Source organism: Somniosus microcephalus, chromosome 7 (genome assembly GCF_052327205.1).
Source record: "Somniosus microcephalus isolate GS21.2 chromosome 7, FLI_Smic_1.0, whole genome shotgun sequence".
Taxonomy (NCBI): domain Eukaryota; kingdom Metazoa; phylum Chordata; class Chondrichthyes; order Squaliformes; family Somniosidae; genus Somniosus; species Somniosus microcephalus.
In genome coordinates, this window is record NC_140993.1 from 162,317,647 (window position 1) to 162,337,854 (window position 20,208).

The window sequence follows — 20,208 nt, forward strand, 5'->3', positions numbered from 1 at the left end:
CAGCATTACAGTACACAGGGGGCTCTTTAAGGCACATACACCACAATTCCTCCCCTTTTAGACAACCAGTGCATAACATTTTAAGTAATCATTAATTAACATGTTACAAGAACAATAATCTACACATTTGCTGCAGTTAATCAATTATAAGTCAGTCTCTCTGGAGGCTTCCTGACTCGGTCCGGATAACGCCTCGGTGGTGCAGTAGTTTTTGGTGGTGTAGTAGGTTCTTTTGGCAAGGTCGATTCGGCTTGAATGCCAGTGTCGGGTTCATCTGGTTCCAGTATCACCGGATCGGAGGTAGATACTATGGGTATCTCTGCTTCATCATTAGGCGTATAGAGTTGTGGTGTAGGTTGTCCTTTTTCGGATGACTATGATCTGGTCAGCATGGCGCCTTATTATGCTTTCTCCAATGTCCACGGTATACATCAGCGGTCCTAGTCGTGTGCAAATAGTGCCAGGCCGCCATTTCTCGGTACGGTAGTCCCGGGCCAAAACTTGTTGACCTATCTGGAAGGTTCTAGTTGGCCTTTCATTCATGCCTTGAAATTGCCGGTTCTCCACGTCCTTTCTGATGTTTGGCTTGATCAAATCCAGCCGGCATCTTAGGCTTCTATTGAAGAACATCATGGCGGGAGTTTGGTTTGTAACCACATGTGTTGCATTCCTGTAAGCAAACAAGAAGTTATCTACCTTATGCTGTAGATTTATGTCTTCATTACCCATGGCCTTCTTGAAGGTCTGGACAAACCTTTCAGCCAATCCATTGGTGGCGGGATGGTATGGGGCGGACGTGTAGTGCTTAACCCCATTGTTTTTTAAGAACTTCCTGAATTCTTCGGACACAAATTGCGGTCCATTATCAGAACAGATCTGTTCAGGCAGCCCATTCCTGGCAAATATGGTCCTTAATACTGTGATGGTTTTTTCCATGGTGGTGGAGGACATCTTTATTACCTCCGGCCACTTGGAGTGTGCATCCACCGCGATTAAGAACATTGAGTCCATAAATGGACCAGCAAAGTCGATATGTACCCTTTGCCATGGAGATGAGGGCCACTCCCATGGATGTAGAGGGGCTTGTGGTGGGGCGTTTTGGACCTTCTGGCATTCTAGGCAGCTCTTGGTCATTTCTTCGATGTCTCCATCGATACCTGGCCACCACACAAACGCTCTGGCTAGGTTCTTCATTTTCACTCCACCCAGATGCCCCTCGTGAAGCTCCTTTAGCACTTTATCCTGGAGTTTGGGTGGAATCACCACTCTGGATCCACACATCAAGGTTCCTCGGCACACTGACAGCTGTTCTCTTCTTTGCGAGAATGCTGACAACAGTGGTTCGCCATGTGCTGGCCATCCCTTCACCGTTAAATCGTAGACTCGTGAGAGAGTCGGGTCATTTCTCGTTTCCTTTTCAATGGCAGAATTTGTTACTGGTAGACATTCCACTATGGTTGAGTGGAACACCTCCACTGGGTCCACTGTAGGTGCCTCTTCTACCGTTGGCAACGGTAGGCGCGATAAACCGTCAGCATTCCCATGCTGTTTTGATCCTTTGTATTCTATGTCATATTGGTGTGCCCCTAGGAAAAGGGACCACTTCTGTAGCCTTTGCGCTGTCATAATGGGAACACCCTTTTTAGGGTTGAATATGGAGACGAGGGGTTGATGGTCAGTCAACAAGGTAAATTTTTGTCCGTGTAGGTAATGGTTGAATTTCTTCACCCCCCACACCAGGCTGAGTGCTTCCCTGTCAATCTGGGCATAGTTACGCTCAGCTGAGTTCAATGAGCGTGACGCAAAAGCTATCGGCCGCTCCGAGCCATCAGGGAATCTATGCGATAATACCACTCCTACGCCGTAAGGGGATGCATCGCACGCCAGTCTGATTGGCAGTGATGGGTTGTAATGAGCCAAAACTTCCTTGGACGTGATCAAGCCTTTGCATTTATGGAAGGCACGTTTACAGTCTCCGCTCCATTTCCAAATTACTCCCGTTTATAGCAGTTCGTTAAGAGGGTGCAGAAGAGTTGACAAGTTCGGTAAAAATTTATGATAGTAATTTATCAATCCCAGGAATTACCTTAATTGTGAGACATTTTCAGGTGCTGGGGCTTTTATGACCGCTTCAATTTTTTCAGGTGACTTATGCAACCCTTCCTCGTTAATTATGTGGCCACAATATGATACTTGTTTCTGGAAAAATTTGCACTTGGGGTGATTTGCTCGTAGGCCCCGTTCTCTCAGCCTAGTGAGCACCTGCTCCAAATTGGCAAGGTGCTCGTTGTCGTTTTCTCCTGTTACAAGGATGTCGTCTAGGTAGCATTGAGTCCCCGGAACCCCTTGCAGGACTTGCTCCATAGCTCTTTGCCAGATAGCCGGAGCTGATGCCACTCCGAAAACCAGTCGATTGTACTGGTACAGGCCTTTGTGTGTGTTTATCGTGAGATACTTTTTAGAGGCCTCCTCAACCTCCATCTGTAGATATGACTGTGCCAAGTCAATTTTGGTGAAACGTTTCCCTCTGGATAGTGAGGCGAAAATATCTTCTATCCTCGGAAGAGGATACTGTACCGTGTGAAGGACCGGGTTTACAGTCACCTTGACGTCCCCACAGATGCGAATTTTTCTCTGTTCCTCAGCTTTATCATTATTCAACGTTTTCTTCATGACCGGGACGATGGGTGTTGCCCACTTGCTCCAATCTATCTTGGATAACACGCCTGCCTTTTCCAAATTCTCCAGCTCTGCCTCGACTGCTGGACGAATTGCGTATGGCACTGGCCTTGCCTTAAAAAACTTGGGAATTGCCGCATCTTCCACTTTTATTGAGGCGGTGATGCCTTTCAAGGTTCCTAGTTCCTGTTGAAACACTTCTTTGGCGTTGGCCAAGATGTCTTTTAATCGGGTATGACGTCGTCATCATTTTTTTTCTTACTGGTCACCGTCAGTGCCTGAATGGAGTGCCAGTCTAAACGTATCTTCCTGATCCATTCACGTCCCAACAGCGGTGGACCACCATCTTGCAGAACGTATAAATACAACTTCTGTATTTCCTTGCCATTGTATACAACAGGCACCTTTATTTTCCCTTTTGGGTATACTTTCTGCCCCGTATATGTTTTCAAGATAATGGATGTGTCTTTCAAAGGTATATGCGGAAATAGCCGCTCGTAATCCCGTCGACTTATGATGGTCAGAGCTGATCCTGTATCTAGCTCCATTTTAACTGGGGACCCCGCTATCGTGAAGGTAACCCGAATGGTCTGGCAATCTTTTTTGGCAATTACATTATGTAATTTGAGACAGCTTAGTCTCTTAGTCGCTATCGCTCTTCTGGTCTTCGGGGCTACTGTCCGTCATCATTTGTACCTTTCTGTACTTTTCCTTATTGATTTTTTTCCTGTCTGTGGATTTTTTGTGTCCAGATCGGCATACACGTGCAATGTGTCCAATCTTTCCGCATTGCCTGCATGCTTTGTCCTTGAACCAGCAGTCCCTCTGGTCATGGGTGGATCTGCTGCAGCGATAACATTTCGAAACCCTGTGTCATTTCATGGGTGCCGAAGTCCTGTGGCTTTTGCTGTATCTCTGCAGCTCCTCTTGCGGCTGCCTCGTATGATGCAGCCATACTGAAAGCCTTGTCCAGTGTCAAATCTTTTTCAGAAAGTAGCCTTTTCTGTGTTCCTTCACTTAGAAGACCGCAGACGAATTTGTCTCGTAGAGAATCTGCCAGTCCTGCCCCGAATTGGCAGTGCTTTGATAGCTTCCTTAATTCGGTGAGGTAATCAGCGTTACTTTCATTCTTGTGCTGATTCCTCTTGAAGAATTTGAATCGTTCCGCTATCAGCAGCGGTGTTGGGTTTAAGTGCTCCTGTAGGGTATCAACAATCTCCTTAAAATTCTTGTCCTTTGGTTTGGCTGGAGTGATTAAGTTTCGTAACAGCCCGTATGTCCTTGCGCCCATTAGATTTAGAAGTACTGATGCCTTTTTATCATCTTCTATTTCATTTGCTGTGCAATATACCTCCACTCTTTCCACATATGTGGTCCAATCCTCTATATCGCTATCGAAAGCATTAATATTGCCAGCCTTAGGCATCCTGAAAAAAAAATGGCACCTCCCGCGCTTTCCTTTCTTCCCTGCAGAAAAAAAATGGCGCTTCCCACGCTTTCCCGCCGCTGCTGCTGCTGACAACGCTGTTCTCCGCGGTTTTTATTTACATAGGTTTTTTTCAATAGGTGGAGACTCGTTCCCGCCGGACTCTCTGGGACTTTTCCCTCCTTCTGCTTGGTCCGAACGCCGACCTGCTTTGCAGCGCCGGCCGTCTCCCGAGTGCTCCCCCCCTCTGTCTCTGTTTGCCTCTGCCTTCGCTGCTCGGCCCCGCTGCAGAGCCAGCCGATGGAGCCCCAGCCCGCCGCCCAGGAAGGATTATTGCAGTACCTGCCACCAGCTCGGCTAGCTGGTGAAACCACAGTTTTTTTTTTTTCTTTCTTGTTTTTCTTTGACTTTCGTCTGAGGAATCGATCTCCTTGAGGTGCTGCCGAATTGCAGGTAAGTCCGTTTCCAATTCGTCGCCACTGTTGTATCCGTGTGTTAATGGAGACACGGAATGCAGGAGTTGGTTTCACAGGTGTTTACTGAACAACGTCTGGAGGTGAACTAACATACAAGACACTATACAGGCTTATATAGCCCGAGTGGCCATTACCGGCATTACAGTACACAGGGGGCTCTTAAAGGCATATACACCACAGGTACTGTTCCAGAGTCTATCGAGTTCTGGAAGATGACCAGCAATGCATTTACTATTTCTAGGGCCACTTCCTTACGTACCCTGGGATGTAGATTATCAGGCCCTAGGGATTTATCGGCCTTCAGTCCCATCAATTTTCCTAACACCATTTCCCTACAAATACTGATTTCTTTCAGTTCCACCCTTTCATCAGACCCTATGTTCCCCGGCATCTCTGGGAGGTTATTTGTGTCCTCCTTTGTGAAGACAGAACCAAAATATGTATTTAGTTGGTCGGCCATTTCTTTGTTCCCCATTATAAATTCCCCTGATTCTGACTGCAAGAGACCTACGCTTGACTTCACCAATCTTTTTCTCTTCACATATCTATAAAAGCTTTTACAGTCAGTTTTTATGTTCCCTGCAAGCTTACTCTCATAATCTATTTTCCCTTTCTTAATTAATCCCTTTGTCCTCCTTTGTTGAATCCTAAACTGCTCCCAATCCTCAGGATTATTGATTTTTCTGGCCAATTTATATGTCCTCTCCTTGGAACTTATGTCCTCGCCTTGGATCTTATGCTAGCCCTAATTTCCCTTGTTAGCTACGGTTGAGTCACCTTTTTTGTTTTATTTTTATGCCAAACTGGGATGAACAAATGTTGGAGATGGACTCCTCTAATTCTCTGCACATTTGCAAATATCGCGGTTGCAAAACCTGTCAAAGCCTCCTGCACATCTTGCTCCACCTCCAGGAACGCCCTCTTTCTGGATGGCCCCCGAGGCTCAGCATCTGCATGCAGCTGAGCAGAGCTGGGAGCATCCTGCACCCTCCAGCGAGGAGTCTCCACTGCTGTCCCTGTCAACACCATCTGCTTTTGCTCATTTGTGAGTTGTGAGACTCCAGGTGACAACACTACTCTCTCTTACGGGGGACCCACCGAGGTGTGTGTATCTGCGCTGGTGCTGGGTGTGCTTATGTCTGGTGATGGTGCGCCCTCGGATGCTGCTCTGAGGAGTCATCTTCCTCTTCCACCTGGACAGTCGGGGGTGGGGCCGGGGGGGTGCTCTTGATGGACCTGTGGGAGAGTAAAGAGATGATTTAAATATGCCATATGAAGAATGGGTACAGATACCATTACGCACATGATGAACATTCACTGGCTGCTGACATCAGTCCCCATATGAGTGACTTGATTTACACCATGTAGCTGTATGATATATATTTCTGTCACCAGGTTGCTGAGGTGTCCCCCTCTCTCCGTCTCCCACCTCCAGCTGCTCGGCGACTCCAGAAACTTCCAAGGCAGCCTCCTCTGCTGATGTTATGGTGGCCAATGATGGAGTGCCACCTCTGGTTCTCTCCCTCTCCCTCTTATTGTGGGCTCTCTTTTCCTGCAAGGAGGGAAGGAAGAGAAAGTTGAGTGAGAGTGTTGGAATGAGTGTAAGGAATGAATGGGTTACATCTGTAGAGGGTGACTATGATGGAGTGGGGTGGCAATGCCAAGTGGCCTCCTTGTGTGTTGTTAGTTGGTATGATTGCATTAGGATGAGGGGAAGTGTGAGGGGTGGCTAGTCGGATGGGGATGTGAAAATGTAGATAGAGAGGGATGGGTGGATGTGCAAGAAATGTAGGTGTGATTAAGGATGTGCAGGAGCAGGGTTGGGAAGGCAGAGTGATGGGGATGTGATGAGAGGCACAGCAGACTGAAGTTGAGTGTGGCTTTGAAGCCAGTTTTCCTGATCTAATGAGATCATTGAAATGTTTGTGGCACTGCACCCAGGTCCTCCTGACCACATCTCTGCTGTTCACCCCCTCTGCTATTTGGAGCCAGGCTCTTTTTGTCTCCTGGGGAGGTCTGCTCTGCCCATTAGAAGGGAAGGCTCTCACTCCCTCCACAAGCATATGGAGGGAGTCATCGGAGAACCTGGGTGCAGTCCCCTGTCTCAGTGCAGTCATGTTTGGCACTCTGTGTAGCAGTCCAATTGTGCAGTGTATTGTCTGCACACTCCTAGATGAACCTTCAGATGCAATGTGGCCATGGCCCCTTTAAATATCCCGGCTGAAAATGCATCATCGCTGACGTCATCAGACTCACACCATTTAATTGGGCCGGGTAATGCGCAGGGTAGCCTTAATAGGCCCCATTAACAGAAAGCCGATCTCGGGAGCGGCATGGGATGAAGAACGGGGTTGCGACCCGCCACGGCAACCACCCGCACCCGACCCGCCCAGGTACAGAAAATTACGGCCAATGTTTCAGGTCGATGACCAGTTCTGACAAAAGGCCATCGACCTGAAACGTTAACTCTTTCTCTCTCCACAATTGCTGCCTGACCTGGTGAGTATTTCAAGCATTTTCTGGTTTTATACAAAGGACCTGGTTTGACCACATCTGGAATACCATGTATAGTTCTGGGCACCGCATCTTAGAATGGATAAGATGGCCTTGGAAGAAGTGTAGCATAGATTCACCAGAATGTTACCAAGGCTCCAAGGGTTAAATTATGAGGAGAGATTATATAAACTAGGCTTGTTTTCCCTGCAATATATAAGGTTAGGGGGTGATTTGATTGAGGTTTTTAGAATTTTGAAAGGAATTGATAAGGTAGTAGGAGAGAAACTTTTTCTGCTGATGGGGGAGTCTCGGACAAGGGGACATGACCTTAAAATCCTCTAATTCTGCCCTCTTGAGCATCCCTGACTTTAATCGCTCAGCCATTGGTGGCCGTGCCAAAATCGTAACAAAATAGACGAGTTAAAGGCACAAATAGCTACATATGGGTATGATCTTGTGGCCATTACAGAAACATGGCTGCAGGGTGACAATGCCTGGGAATTAAACATACCAGGTTATTTAACAATCAGGAAGGACAGGCAGGAAGGAAGGGGAGGTGGGGTGGCTATGTTAATAAAGGAAGGAATCACTGTAATACAGAGAAATGATATTGGGTCAAAGGATCAGGATAATGAAACAGTTTGGGTGGAGATAAGGAATAATAAGGGGAAAAAAACACTAGTGGGTGTAGTATATAGGCCTCCGAACAGTCGCAACTCGGTTGGACGGAGTATCAATCAGGAAATAGTTGAGGCTTGTAATAAGGGAACATCTATAATTATGGGGGATTTTAACTATCATATAAATTGGACGAATCAAATTGGGCAGGGCTGCCTTGAGGATGAGTTCATTGAGTGTATTAGGGATGGGTTTCTTGAGCAGTATGTAACTGAACCAACCAGGGGGCAAGCAACCTTAGATCTGGTCCTGTGTAACGAGACAGGATTAATTAAAAATGTCCTAGTAAAGGATCCCCTTGGAATGAGTGACCATAACATGGTTGAATTCCATATTCAGTTAGAGGGTGAGGAGGCTGTATCTCAAACAAGCGTGCTAAGCTTGAATAAAGGAGACTATGAAGGTATGAGAGCGGAATTGAGTAAAGTGGATTGGGAAAATAGGTTAAAGGATAAGACGATACATGATCAGTGGTGTACATTTAAGGAGTTATTTTACAAATTCCAAAAAAAGTATATTCCACTGAGAAGAAAAGGGTGTAAAAGAAAAGACAGCCATCCGTGGCTAAGTAAAGAAATTAAGGATAGTATTCGACTAAAAACAAGGGCATATAAGGTAGCCAAATCTAGTGGGAGGATAGAGGATTGGGAAAACTTTAAAAGACAGCAAAAAATAACAAAAAGATTGATTAAGAAAGGGAAGATAGATTATGAAAGTAAATTAGCAAAAAATATAAAGACAGATAGTAAGAGTTTTTATAGTTATATAAAAAGAAAAAGGGTGGCTAAAGTAAATGTTGGTCCCTTAGAGGATGAGACCGGGAAATTAATGGTGGGAAATATGGAGATGGCAAAAACACTGAATGAATATTTTGTATCAGTCTTTACAGTAGAGGACACCAAGAATATCCCAACACTTGACAAGCAGGGGGCTATAGGGGGGGGAGGAGCTAAATACGATTAAAATCACTAAGGAAGTAGTACTTGGTAAAATAATGGGACTCAAGGCGGATAAATCACCTGGACCTGATGGCTTACATCCCAGGGTTTTGAGGGAAGTGGCGGTAGGGATTGTGGATGCATTGGTAATAATCTTCCAAAACTCCCTGGACTCAGCAAAGGTCCCGGCAGACTGGAAAACTGCTAATGTAACACCCTTATTTAAAAAGGGCAGTAGACAGAAGGCTGGAAACTATAGACCGGTTAGCCTAACATCTGTGGTAGGTAAAATTTTGGAGCCCATTATTAAGGAGACAGTAACAGGACATTTGGATAATCATAATTTAATAGGACAAAGTCAACATGGTTTTATGAAGGGGAAGTCATGTTTGACAAATTTGCTGGAGTTCTTTGAGGAAGTAACATATAGGGTGGATAAAGGTGAACCAGTGGACGTAGTGTATTTAGACTTCCAAAAGGCATTTGACAAGGTGCCACACAAAAGATTATTGCTTAAGATAAAAAAATCACGGGATTGGGGGTAATATTCTGGCATGGATAGAGGATTGGCTATCTAACAGAAGGCAGAGAGTTGGGATAAATGGTTCATATTCAGACTGGCAATCAGTAACCAGTGGTGTTCCGCAGGGGTCAGTGCTGGGTCCCCAACTCTTTACAATCTATATTAACGATTTGGAGGAGGGGACCGAGTGTAACACATCAAAGTTTGCAGATGATACTAAGATGGGAGGGAAAGTAGTGAGTGAGGAGGACATAAAAAACCTGCAAGGGGACATAGACAGGCTAAGTAAGTGGGCAGAGATTTGGCAGATGGAATACAATACTGGAAAGTGTGAGGTTATGCACTTTGGCAGGAAAAATCGTAGAGCAAGTTATTATCTTAATGGCAAGAAGCTGGAAAGTACTGAAGTACAAAGGGATCTGGGGGTCCTGGTGCACGAAACTCAAAAGGTTAGTATGCAGGTGCAGCAAGTGATTAAGAAGGCCAATGGAATGTTGGCTTTCATTGCTAGGGGGATAGAATATAAAAATAGGGAGGTATTGCTTCAGTTGTACAAGGTATTGGTGAGACCGCACCTGGAATACTGCATACAGTTTTGGTGTCCATACTTAAGAAAGGACATACTTGCTCTCGAGTCAGTACAAAGAAGGTTCACTCGATTAATCCCGGGGATGAGGGGATGGACATATGAGGAGAGGTTGAGTAGATTGGGACTCTACTCATTGGAGTTCAGAAGAATGAGAGGCGATCTTATTGAAACATATAAGATTATGAAGGGGTTGGATCGGGTGGATGCAGGGAGGATGTTCCAGATGATGGGTGAAACTAGAACTAGGGGGCATAGTCTTAGAATAAGGGGCTGCTCTTTCAAAACTGAGATGAGGAGGAACTACTTCACTCAGAGGGTGGTAGGTCCATGGAATATGCTGCCCCAAAAAGCTGTCGAAGCTACATCATTACATAAATTTAAAACAGAAATAGACAGTTTCCTAGTAGAAAAGGGAATTAAGGGTTACGGGGAGCGGGCAGGAATTTGGACATGAGTCTAGGTTCGGATAGGTCATGGCCCTGTGGGTAGCGGAGCGGGCCCAGGGGCCGTGTAGCCTGATCCTGCTCCTGTTTTCGTGTGTCTAATGCTGTTAGATTCAGGAGATAGTCCTGTCATAGTGGATTGGCGGTTAGGATCAGATCAGCCATGATCTTATTGAATGGCGGAGCAGGCTCGAGGGGCCAATTGGCCTACTCCTGCTCCTATTTCTTATGTTCTTATGTGCCTTCAGCTGCCAAGGACCTAAGTTCTGAAATTCCCTCCCTAAACCTCTTTGCCTCTCTACCTCTCTTTCCTACTTTAAGACGCTCCTTAAAACCTACCTCTGACCAATCTTTTTGTGATCTGCCCTAATTTCTGTTTATGTGGCTCGGTGTCAAATTTTGTTTTATGACACTTCTGTGAAGTGCCTTGGGACGTTTTACTAAGTTAAAGGTGCTATATAAATACAAGTTGTTGATGTTGTTGTAAAATCAGATCCAGTCCGTTCAGAAAAGTTAGGAAACGCTTCCTCATGCAAAGGGTGGCAGAAGCGTGGAACTCTCTCCTACAGAGAGCAGTAGATGCTAGCTCAATTAATAACTTTAAATCATAGATCGATAGATTTTTGCTAACCAAGGTATTAAAGAATATGGAGCCAGGACAGGTGGGTGGGATTAAGGTACAGATCAGCCACGATCTCATGGTTGAATGGCAGAACAGGCTCGAGGGGCTAAATGGCCTACTCCTGTTCCTATGTTCCTAATTAATGCTAAAGAATCGATTTCTGGAAGCACTTCCAGATGATGAGAGTTTGGTTGCTTAATCGGAAGTGCAAGGCTCTTAAGCATTAGATGAACATGCCAATTATGATCTCACGAATGTCCTCGAGACTGAGAAAAGGAATTTACAGAAAACTTATGAAAATAGAATGAAGCGAGTGTTAGAAAATTTCCTATATTGGACTTGAGTGGTTTTGGTTTAGTATTGTTTTAATACTATGAATTACTTTTTGCTTGTTCCATGCAATTTTGGAGGAATCATTTACTTGAACTACTACAAAACAATATAAAGTGTGATTTTTTTTTTTCATTATACTTTATTTTAATTTCACAGCTTGGGCAGACAGAAAGAAAAGATGTTCCTGATCATTCTAACAACCACACGGATTCTTTAGAGCACCCAGAAAAACCTCATTCTGACTCTATAATGAATTATCCCAATGGAGCAAAGCCAGAAGAATGCAAACCAGATGATGTGGAACTCCTTCCTAAATGCAGGTAAAGTTTCAAATTGATTTTATTAATTGTAGATGTGGTGAATTTTCTTTTGGCTTTAGTGGCATACTATACATATAGAAAGTGTTTCAAAACTGCAAGTTATGTAAGTGATTGATGAACTTTTGTATTAATCTATCATGAGACAGGTACGAGCCGGCACGGGCTCGACGGGCTGAATGGCCTCATTCTGTGCTGTAACCATTCTATGATTCTATGATCAAGCAAGGTATCAGATATAAAAACATTGAGATATTATAAGACTAACTGGATTACTTGTAGGGAAAGGTAATGTACTTGACAGTAATGAGCTTTGTTGGGCCGAATGGCATTTTATCATTTCTGACTTTTTGAATTAAAAAAAAAAAAGGCAATGAAAAATTTGGATTTAAAAATAAATCTAACCTTAGAATAGAAAATGAAACATCAATTGGAAATGGCCCAATAAAGCTGCTGATTAATAGTGTTGGTTGGTTGGTAAAGTTGCATCGCAAATGAAAGACCATTCAAGTCCAAGGTAAGCACAAAAGGAAATAGATTTAGAACACTGGAAACTTATGTATAGTTTAAGAACATAAGAAATAAGAGCAGGACTAGGCCATATGGCCCCTCGAGTCTGCTCCACCATTCAGTAAGATCATGGCTGATCTTCTACCTCAACTCCACTTTCCCGCCCAATCTCCATATCTCTTGATTCCCCTAGAGTCCAAAAATCTATCGATCTCAGCCTTGAATATACTCAAAGATTCAGCATTCACAGCCCTCTGGGGCAGAGAATTCCAAAGATTCACAACCCTCTGAGTGAAGAAATTCCTTCTCATCTCAGTCTTAAATAGCCTACCCCTTATCCTGAGACTATGCCCCCTAGTTCTAGATGCTCCAGCCAGGGGAAGACAACCTCTCAGCATCTATCCTGTCAATCCCCTTCAGAATATTGTATGTTTCAATGAGATCACCTCTCATTCTTCTAAACTCCAGAGAGTAAATGCCCATTCTACACAATCTCTCATCATAGGACAGCCCTCTCATCCCAGGAATTAATCTAGTGAACCTTCATTGCACCGGCTCCAAGGCAAGTATATCCTTCCTTAGATAAGGAGACCAAAACTGTGCACAGAACTCCAGTTTGTAGATTCACCATATATATCCATGGGGTACAGTAGCCTAGGTTATGTTACTGGACTAGTAACCTAGAGGCCTGGAAGAATGATCTGGTGACATGAGTCAAATCCCACCACGGCAGCTGGGGAATTTAAATTCAGTTAATTAAATAAATCTGGAATAAAAAAGCTAGTGTCAGTAATGGTGAGCATGAAACTACCGGATTGTTGTAAAAAACCCCTCTAGTTCACTAATGTCCTTTAGGGAAGGAAATCTGCCATCCTTACCTGGTCTGGCCTGCATGTGACTCACAGCAATGTGATTGACTCTTAACAGCCGTCGGAAACGGCCTAGCAAGCCACTCCGTTGTACTAAACGACTACAAAGAAGTACGATAAGAATAAAACCAGACGGACCACCCAGCATCGACCTAGGCACTTGACACGACAAAAGCACACCCAGCCCAGGTGACCCTGCAAAGTCCTCCTTTCTAACATGTGGAACTTGTGCTAAAATTGGGAAGGGCTCTCTCACAGACTAATCAAGCAACAGTCTAACATAGTCATACTCACAGAATCGTACCTTTCAGCCAGACTCCTCCTCCATTAACATCCCTGTGTATGTCCTGTCCCAACGGCAGAGCTGGCACAGTCGGAAGGGAGTGGCCCTGGGATTCCTCAGCATTGACTCCGGACCCCATGAAGTCTCATGTTATCAAGTCAAACATGGGCAAGGAAACCTTATTTCCCTCAGCTGATGAATCCGTACTCCATGTTGAACTTGGAAGAAGCACTGTGGGCAGCAAGGGCACAGAAAGTGTTCAATGTCCATCACCAAGAGCGGCTCGGTAACACTACTATTGCCGAAGCTGGCCGAGTCCTGCCAGACTGGTAAACAGCGGAAACAGCATGCTATAGACAGAGCTAAGCAATCCCACAACCAACGGATCAGAACAAAGCTCTGCAGTCCTGCCACATCCAGTCATGAATGGTGGTGGAAAATTAAACAACTAATGGGAGGAGGAGGCTCCATGAACATCCCCATCCTCAATGATGGTGGAGCCCAGCACGTGACTGCAAAAGACGAGACATAAGCGTTCGCAACCATCTTCAGCCAGAAGTGCCGAGTGGATGATCCTTCTTGGGAACCAAGGGTCTAGCGAGAATGAGGAACTGAAAGAAATTGGTATTAGTTAAAAAGTAGTACTGGAGAAATTAATGCGACTGAAAGTCGATAAATCTCCTGGACCTGATAGCCTACATCCTAGGGTTTTGAAAGAGTTGGCTATAGAGATGGTGGATGCATTGGTTGTCATTTTCCAAAATTCCATAGATTCTAGAATGGTTCCTGTGGATTGGAAGGTAGCAAATGTAACCCCACTATTTAAGACAGGAGGGAGAGAGAAAATGGGGAACTACAGACCAGTTAGCCTGACATCAGTAGTATGGAAAATGCTAGAATCTATTATTAAGGACGTGCTAACAGGGCACTTCGAAAATAATAATAGGATTGGGCAGAGTCAACACTGATTTATGAAAGGGAAATCGTGTTTGACGAATCAGTTGGAGTTTTTTGAGGTTCCAACTAGCAGAATAGATAAGGGGGAACCAGTGGATGTGGTGTATTTGGATTTTCAGAAGGCATTCGATAAGGTACCACACAAGAGGTTATTAAACAAAATTAGGGCTCATGGGATTGGGGGTAATATACTAGCATGGATTGAGGATTGGTTAACGGACAGAAAACAGAGAGTAGGAATAAACGGGTCATTTTCGAGTTGGCAGGCTGTTACTAGTGGGGTACCGCAAGGATCAGTGCTTGGGCCTCAGCTATTCACAGTCTACATCAATGATTTGGATGAGGGGACCAAATGTAATGTATCCAAGTTTGCTGATGATACAAAGCTGGGTGGGAATTTAAGTTTTGAGGAGGATGCAAGGAGGCTTCAGGGGGATATAGACAGACAAGTGAGTGAGCAAGAACATGGCAATGGAATATAATGTGGAGAAATGTGAAGTTATCCACTTTGGTAGGAAAAATAGAAAAGCAGCTTATTTTTTAAATGGTGAGAGATTGGGAAATGTTGGTGTTCAGAGGGACCTGGGTGTCCTTGTACACGAATCACTGAAAGTTAACATGCAGGTACAGTAAGCAATTAGGAAAACAAATGGTATGTTGGCCTTTATTACAAGAGGATTTGAATACAAGAGTAAAGACGTCTTACTGCAATTATATAGGGCCCTGGTGAGACCACACCTGGAGTATTGTGTACAGTTTTGGTCTCCTTACCTAAGGAAGGATATACTTGCCCTAGAGGGAGTGCAACGAAGGTTCACCAGACTGGTTCCTGGGATGGGGGGGATTGTCCTATGAGGACAGATTGAGTAGACTAGGCCTATATTCTCTGGAGTTTAGAAGAATGAGAGGTGATCTCATTGAAACATACAAAATTCTTACAGGGCTTGACAGGGTAGATGCAGGGAGGATGTTTCCCCTGGCTGGGAAGTCTAGAACCAGGGGTCACAGTCTCAGAATAAGGGGTCGGCCCAGTTAGGACTGAGAGGAAGAGAAATTTCTTCACTCAGAGGGTGGTGAATCTTTGGAATTCTCTACCCCAGAGGGCTGTGGAGGCTCAGTCATTGAGTATATTCAAGACAGAGATTGATAGATTTTTGAATATTAAAGGAATCAAGGGATATGGGGATAATTCAGGAAAGTGAAGCTGAGGTAGAAGATCAGCCATGATCTTATTGAATGGCGGAGCAGGCTCAAAGGGCCAAATGGCCTACTCCTCCTCCTATTTCTTATGTTCTCGGCCTCCTCCCGAGATTGCCACTATTACAGAAGCCAGTCTTCAGCTAATTCGATTTACCCCACGTGTTATCAAGAAACGGCTGAGCGCACTGGATACAGCAAGGCTATGGGCTCCGACAACATTCCGGCTGTCATGCTGAAGTGTGCTTCAGAACTAGACAAGCTTTTCACATACAGCTACAACACTGGTATCTACCTGACAATGTGGAAAATTGCCCAGGTGTGCCTTGTCCGCAAAAAGCAAGACAAATCCAAGCTAGAGGTGAGGTGAGAGTCAATGGGAATCAGGGGGAAAACTCTCCACTGGCTAGAGTCATACCTACCAACATAAGGAAGATGGTTGTGGTTGTTAGAAGTCAATCATCTCAGCCCCAGGACATCATTGCAGGAGTTCCTCAGGGTAGTGTCCTTGGCCGAACCATCTTCAGCTGCTTCATCAATGACCTTCCCTCCATCAGAAGGTAAGAAGTGGGGATGTTCGCTGATGATTGCACAGTGTTCAGTTCCATTCGCAACTCCTCAGATAATGAAGCAGTCCATGCCCGAATGCAGCAAGACCTGGCCGACATTCAGGCTTGGGCTGATAAGTGGCAGGTATCATTAGCACCACACAAGTGCCAGGCAATGACTATCTCCAACAAGAGAGAGTCTAACCACCATCCCTTGATATTCAATGGCATTACCATCACCGAATCCCCCACCATCAACATCCTCTGGGTCACCATTGACGAGAAACTTAACTGGACCAGCCACATAAACACTATGGCTACAAGAGCTGGTCAGAGGCTGGGTATTCTGTGCCGAGTGTCTCACCTCCTGACTCCCCAAAGCCTTTTCACCATTTACAAGGCACAAGTCAGGAGGGTGATGGAATACTCTCCACTTGCCTGGATGAGTGCAGCTCCAACAACACTCAAGAAGCTTGACACCATCCAGGACAAAGCAGCCAAATTGATTGGCATCCCATCCACCACCTTAAACACTCCTTCCACCACCGGCGCATCCTGGCTGCTGTGTGTACCATCTACAAGATTCACTGCAGCATCTCGCCAAAGCTTCTTCGACAGCACCTCCAAGACCTGCGACCTCTACCATCTAGAAGGACAAGACGAGCAGACGCATGGGAACACCATCACATCCAAGTTCCCCTCCAATTCACACACCATCCTGACTTGGAAATATACCTCCATTCATTCATTGTCGTTGGGTCAAAATCCTGGAACTCCCTCCTTAACAGCACTGTGGGAGTACCTTCACCACAGTCACTTGGGCAACTGTGGAAAGCCAGCACGGATTTGTTGAAGGCAAATAGTGTTTAACTAACTTGATTGAGTTTTTTGATGAGGTAACCAAGAGAGTTGATGTGGTGTACGTGGACTTCTAGAAGGCGTTTGTTAAAGTGCCACACAATAGGCTTGCCAGCAAAGTTGAAGCCCATGGAATAAAAGGGACAGTGGCAGCATGGATACGAAATTGGCTAAGTGACAGAAAACAGAGTGTAGTGGTGAACAGCTGTTTATCGGACTGGAGGAAGGCACATAGTTGTGTTCCCAGGGGTCGGTACTAGGACTACTGCTTTTCTTGATCTATATTAATGACAGACTTGGGTGTACAGGGCGCAATTTCAAAATTTGCAGATGAACCAAAACTTGGAAGTATAGTGAACAGTAAGGAGGATAGTGATAGACATCAAGAGGACATAGATAGGCTGGTGGAATGGGCAGACATGTGGCAGATGAAATTTAATGCAGAAAAGTGCTAAGTGATACATTTTGGTAGGAAGAACGAGGAGAGGCAATATAAACTAAAGGGTACAACACTAAAGTGGGTGCATGAACAGAGAGACCTAGGGGTATATGTGCACAAATCGTTGAAGGTGGCAGGGCAGGTTGAGAAAGTGGCTAATAAAGCATACGGAATCCTGGACTTCATAAATAGAGGCATAGAGCACAAAAGCAAGGAAGTTATGATGAACCTTTATAAAACACTGGTTCGGCCTCAACTGGAATATTGTGTCCAATTCTGGGCACCGCACTTTCGGAAGGATGTGAAGGCCTGAGAGAGGGTGCAGAAAAGATTTACAATAATTGTTAAGTCTGTGTGTCCCAGTTATGCTTATTATAAATCACTGGACACAGACCACAAGAATAACTTTTAACATGTCTTTACTATTCGGAGGTCAGGGCTGAACTGCCCAGCAGATCCCTACACAACGTTTATATACCGGTGTGGTCACCACCGGTATTACAGTATGCAGCAGCCAAGAGAAAGTAGTACATCTCTTAAGGTAGTTCTCTTAAGGTGGAACAGGTTACATACACCACAATCCTCCCTTTTTAGCTTAACAGTTATATCCCCATTTAACATAACATAATAACATATAGATATATATATACAACTTCATGCAAAACAGTTCAAAGATTCAGTCTCTGAGGAGGCCTCCTGATTCGAGTTGGATAACGCCTTTCAGGGGTCTCTGATTCTCATTGCTGGGGTGACTCATCTAGTTGATCTCTTATGGATTGGACATCATCCTCAGGTACATTCACTTCTGAGGTAGATGCTTCAGGTTCACTAACTTCTTCCACGGTTGTCTCTGCCGTAACCCTGGGTTCAACCCTTGTTCTCGATTCTACCAGTTGGTCAGCATGACGCCGTATTACATTTTCACCAATATCTACCGTGTACATCAGGGGTCCTTGTCTGGCCCGAATTGTTCCAGATTGCCATTTCTCGTTTTTATAGTCCCGGGCTAACACTGGTTGTCCTATTTCGAAACTCCGAGTGGTCTTGTTATTTATATGCTGGAACTGTTTGTTTTCAACTTCCCTCCGCACATTTGGTTTTAACAAGTCCAACCTGGACCGCAACCTCCTGTTATAGAACATCATGGCAGGACTTTGGTTTGTCATTGCATGAGTGGCGTTTCGATATGCCAGTAGGAATTTGTCCACCTTGTGTTGTAGTGGAATCTGATCTTCGCTCATGGCCTTTATTGCTTTTTTGAACGTTTGTACAAATCTCTCGGCCAACCCGTTTGTAGCCGGATGATATGGGGCAGAGGTATAATGTTTCACCCCATTCTTCTTCATTTATTTCTGAAATTCTTCTGACACGAACTGCGGTCTGTTGTCTGAACATATTTGTTCTGGCAATCCATTTCTTGCAAATATCGTTCTTAGCACTGCGATCGTCTTTTCCGAGGTAGTGGTAGTCATCTTAATCACTTCTGGCCATTTAGAATGTGTGTCCACCGCAATTAAAAACATGGAGTCCATGAATGGACCAGCAAAGTCAATATGTACACATTGCCATGGGGTTGAAGGCCATTCCCATGGATGCAGCGGTGCAATCGGAGGTGCATTTTGCACTTTTTGGCACCCTGAGCAGCTTTTCGTCAGATCCTCTATCTGTTGGTCGATACCCGGCCACCACACAAGCCCTAGCAAGGCTTTTCATCTTGACTCCCCCCCCCCAGATGACCTTCATGCAGTTCCTTTAGAACTCTCTCTCTTAACTTAGGAGGAATAATCACCCTTGTTCCATACACCAATGTTCCTTGACAGACGGACAGCTGTTCTCGTCTTGCTGAGAATGCCGGTAACAGTGGATCACCATGTGCTGGCCATCCCTTCACTGTCACTTCATAGACCCGGGACAGTGTCGGGTCGTTCCTGGTTTCTCTTTCAATACTTGCATTGGTGACTGGTAAACATTCGATGATGGTCGAGTGAAATAACTCAACAGGGTCAACCGTCGGTGCCTCCTCCTCTGTAGGTAGTGGCAGGCGCGGCAGCCCATCAGCATTACCATGCTGCTTTGTACTTTTGAATTCGATCTGATATTGATGTGCCCCTAGGAAAAGGGACCATCTCTGGAGTCTCTGTGCTGTCATCACCGAAACACCCTTCTTAGGGTTAAAAATGGATACCAACGGCTGGTGGTCTGTCAGAAGCATAAACTTTTGGCCCTGCAGGTAATGATTAAACTTCTTTACTCCCCACACAAGGCTGAGAGCCTCCCTATCTATCTGAGCATAGTTGCGCTCAGCGGAGGTCAATGATCTGGATGCGAACGCAACTGGCCTCTCCAGGCCATTTGGCAACTTGTGTGAGAGTACTGCCCCAATACCATATGGAGAAGCATCACAAGCCAAACGAATAGGCAGCGTTGGGTTGAAGTGAGCCAATACTTCCTCTGAGGTGATCAATGCCTTGCTTTTGCGAAAGGCCCTCTTACAGTCCTCGCTCCACTTCCATGGTACTCCCTTCTGCAAAAGAGCGTTCAGCGGGTGCAGCACCGTGGATAAATTTGGCAGAAACTTATGGTAATAGTTAATCAACCCTAGGAACGACCTCAACTGGGATACATTATCCGGAGCGGGAGCCTTCACAACAGCTTCGATCTTGTCAGGAGACTTATGAAGCCCCTCCTGGTCAATGACATGACCACAGTACGAGATCCGCTTCTGAAAGAACTCACATTTCTGGCGATTAACTCGAAGTCCATATTCTTTCAATCTGGTGAGCACCAGTTCCAAATTTGCAAGGTGTTCCTCGTCATCATCTCCTGTAATCAGAATATCATCCAGGTAACATTGTGTGCCTGGAATTCCCTGTAATACCTGCTCCATGGCCCTCTGCCAAATTGCTGGAGCCGATGCCACTCCAAAAACCAGTCTATTATACCGGTACAAGTCTCTATGCGTGTTGATCGTGAGATACTGGCGTGACTCTTCCTCAACTTCCATCTGTAAGTACGCCTGCGCCAGGT

General features: G+C 45.1%; 1 protein-coding gene across 3 annotated transcripts in view; it reads left to right on the top strand.

Annotated features, from left to right (window-relative positions):
• Nucleotides 1-20,208, top strand: part of LOC147114980 (ATP-binding cassette sub-family C member 9-like) — a 332,333-nt gene that overhangs the window by 172,207 nt on the left and 139,918 nt on the right. For all 3 annotated transcript variants that reach the window (XM_085993156.1, XM_085993155.1, XM_085993157.1), the window contains one exon: nucleotides 11,360-11,523. In XM_085993156.1, the coding sequence (XP_085849282.1) occupies nucleotides 11,360-11,523 (164 nt within the window). The remainder of the gene's footprint in view (nucleotides 1-11,359; nucleotides 11,524-20,208) is intronic.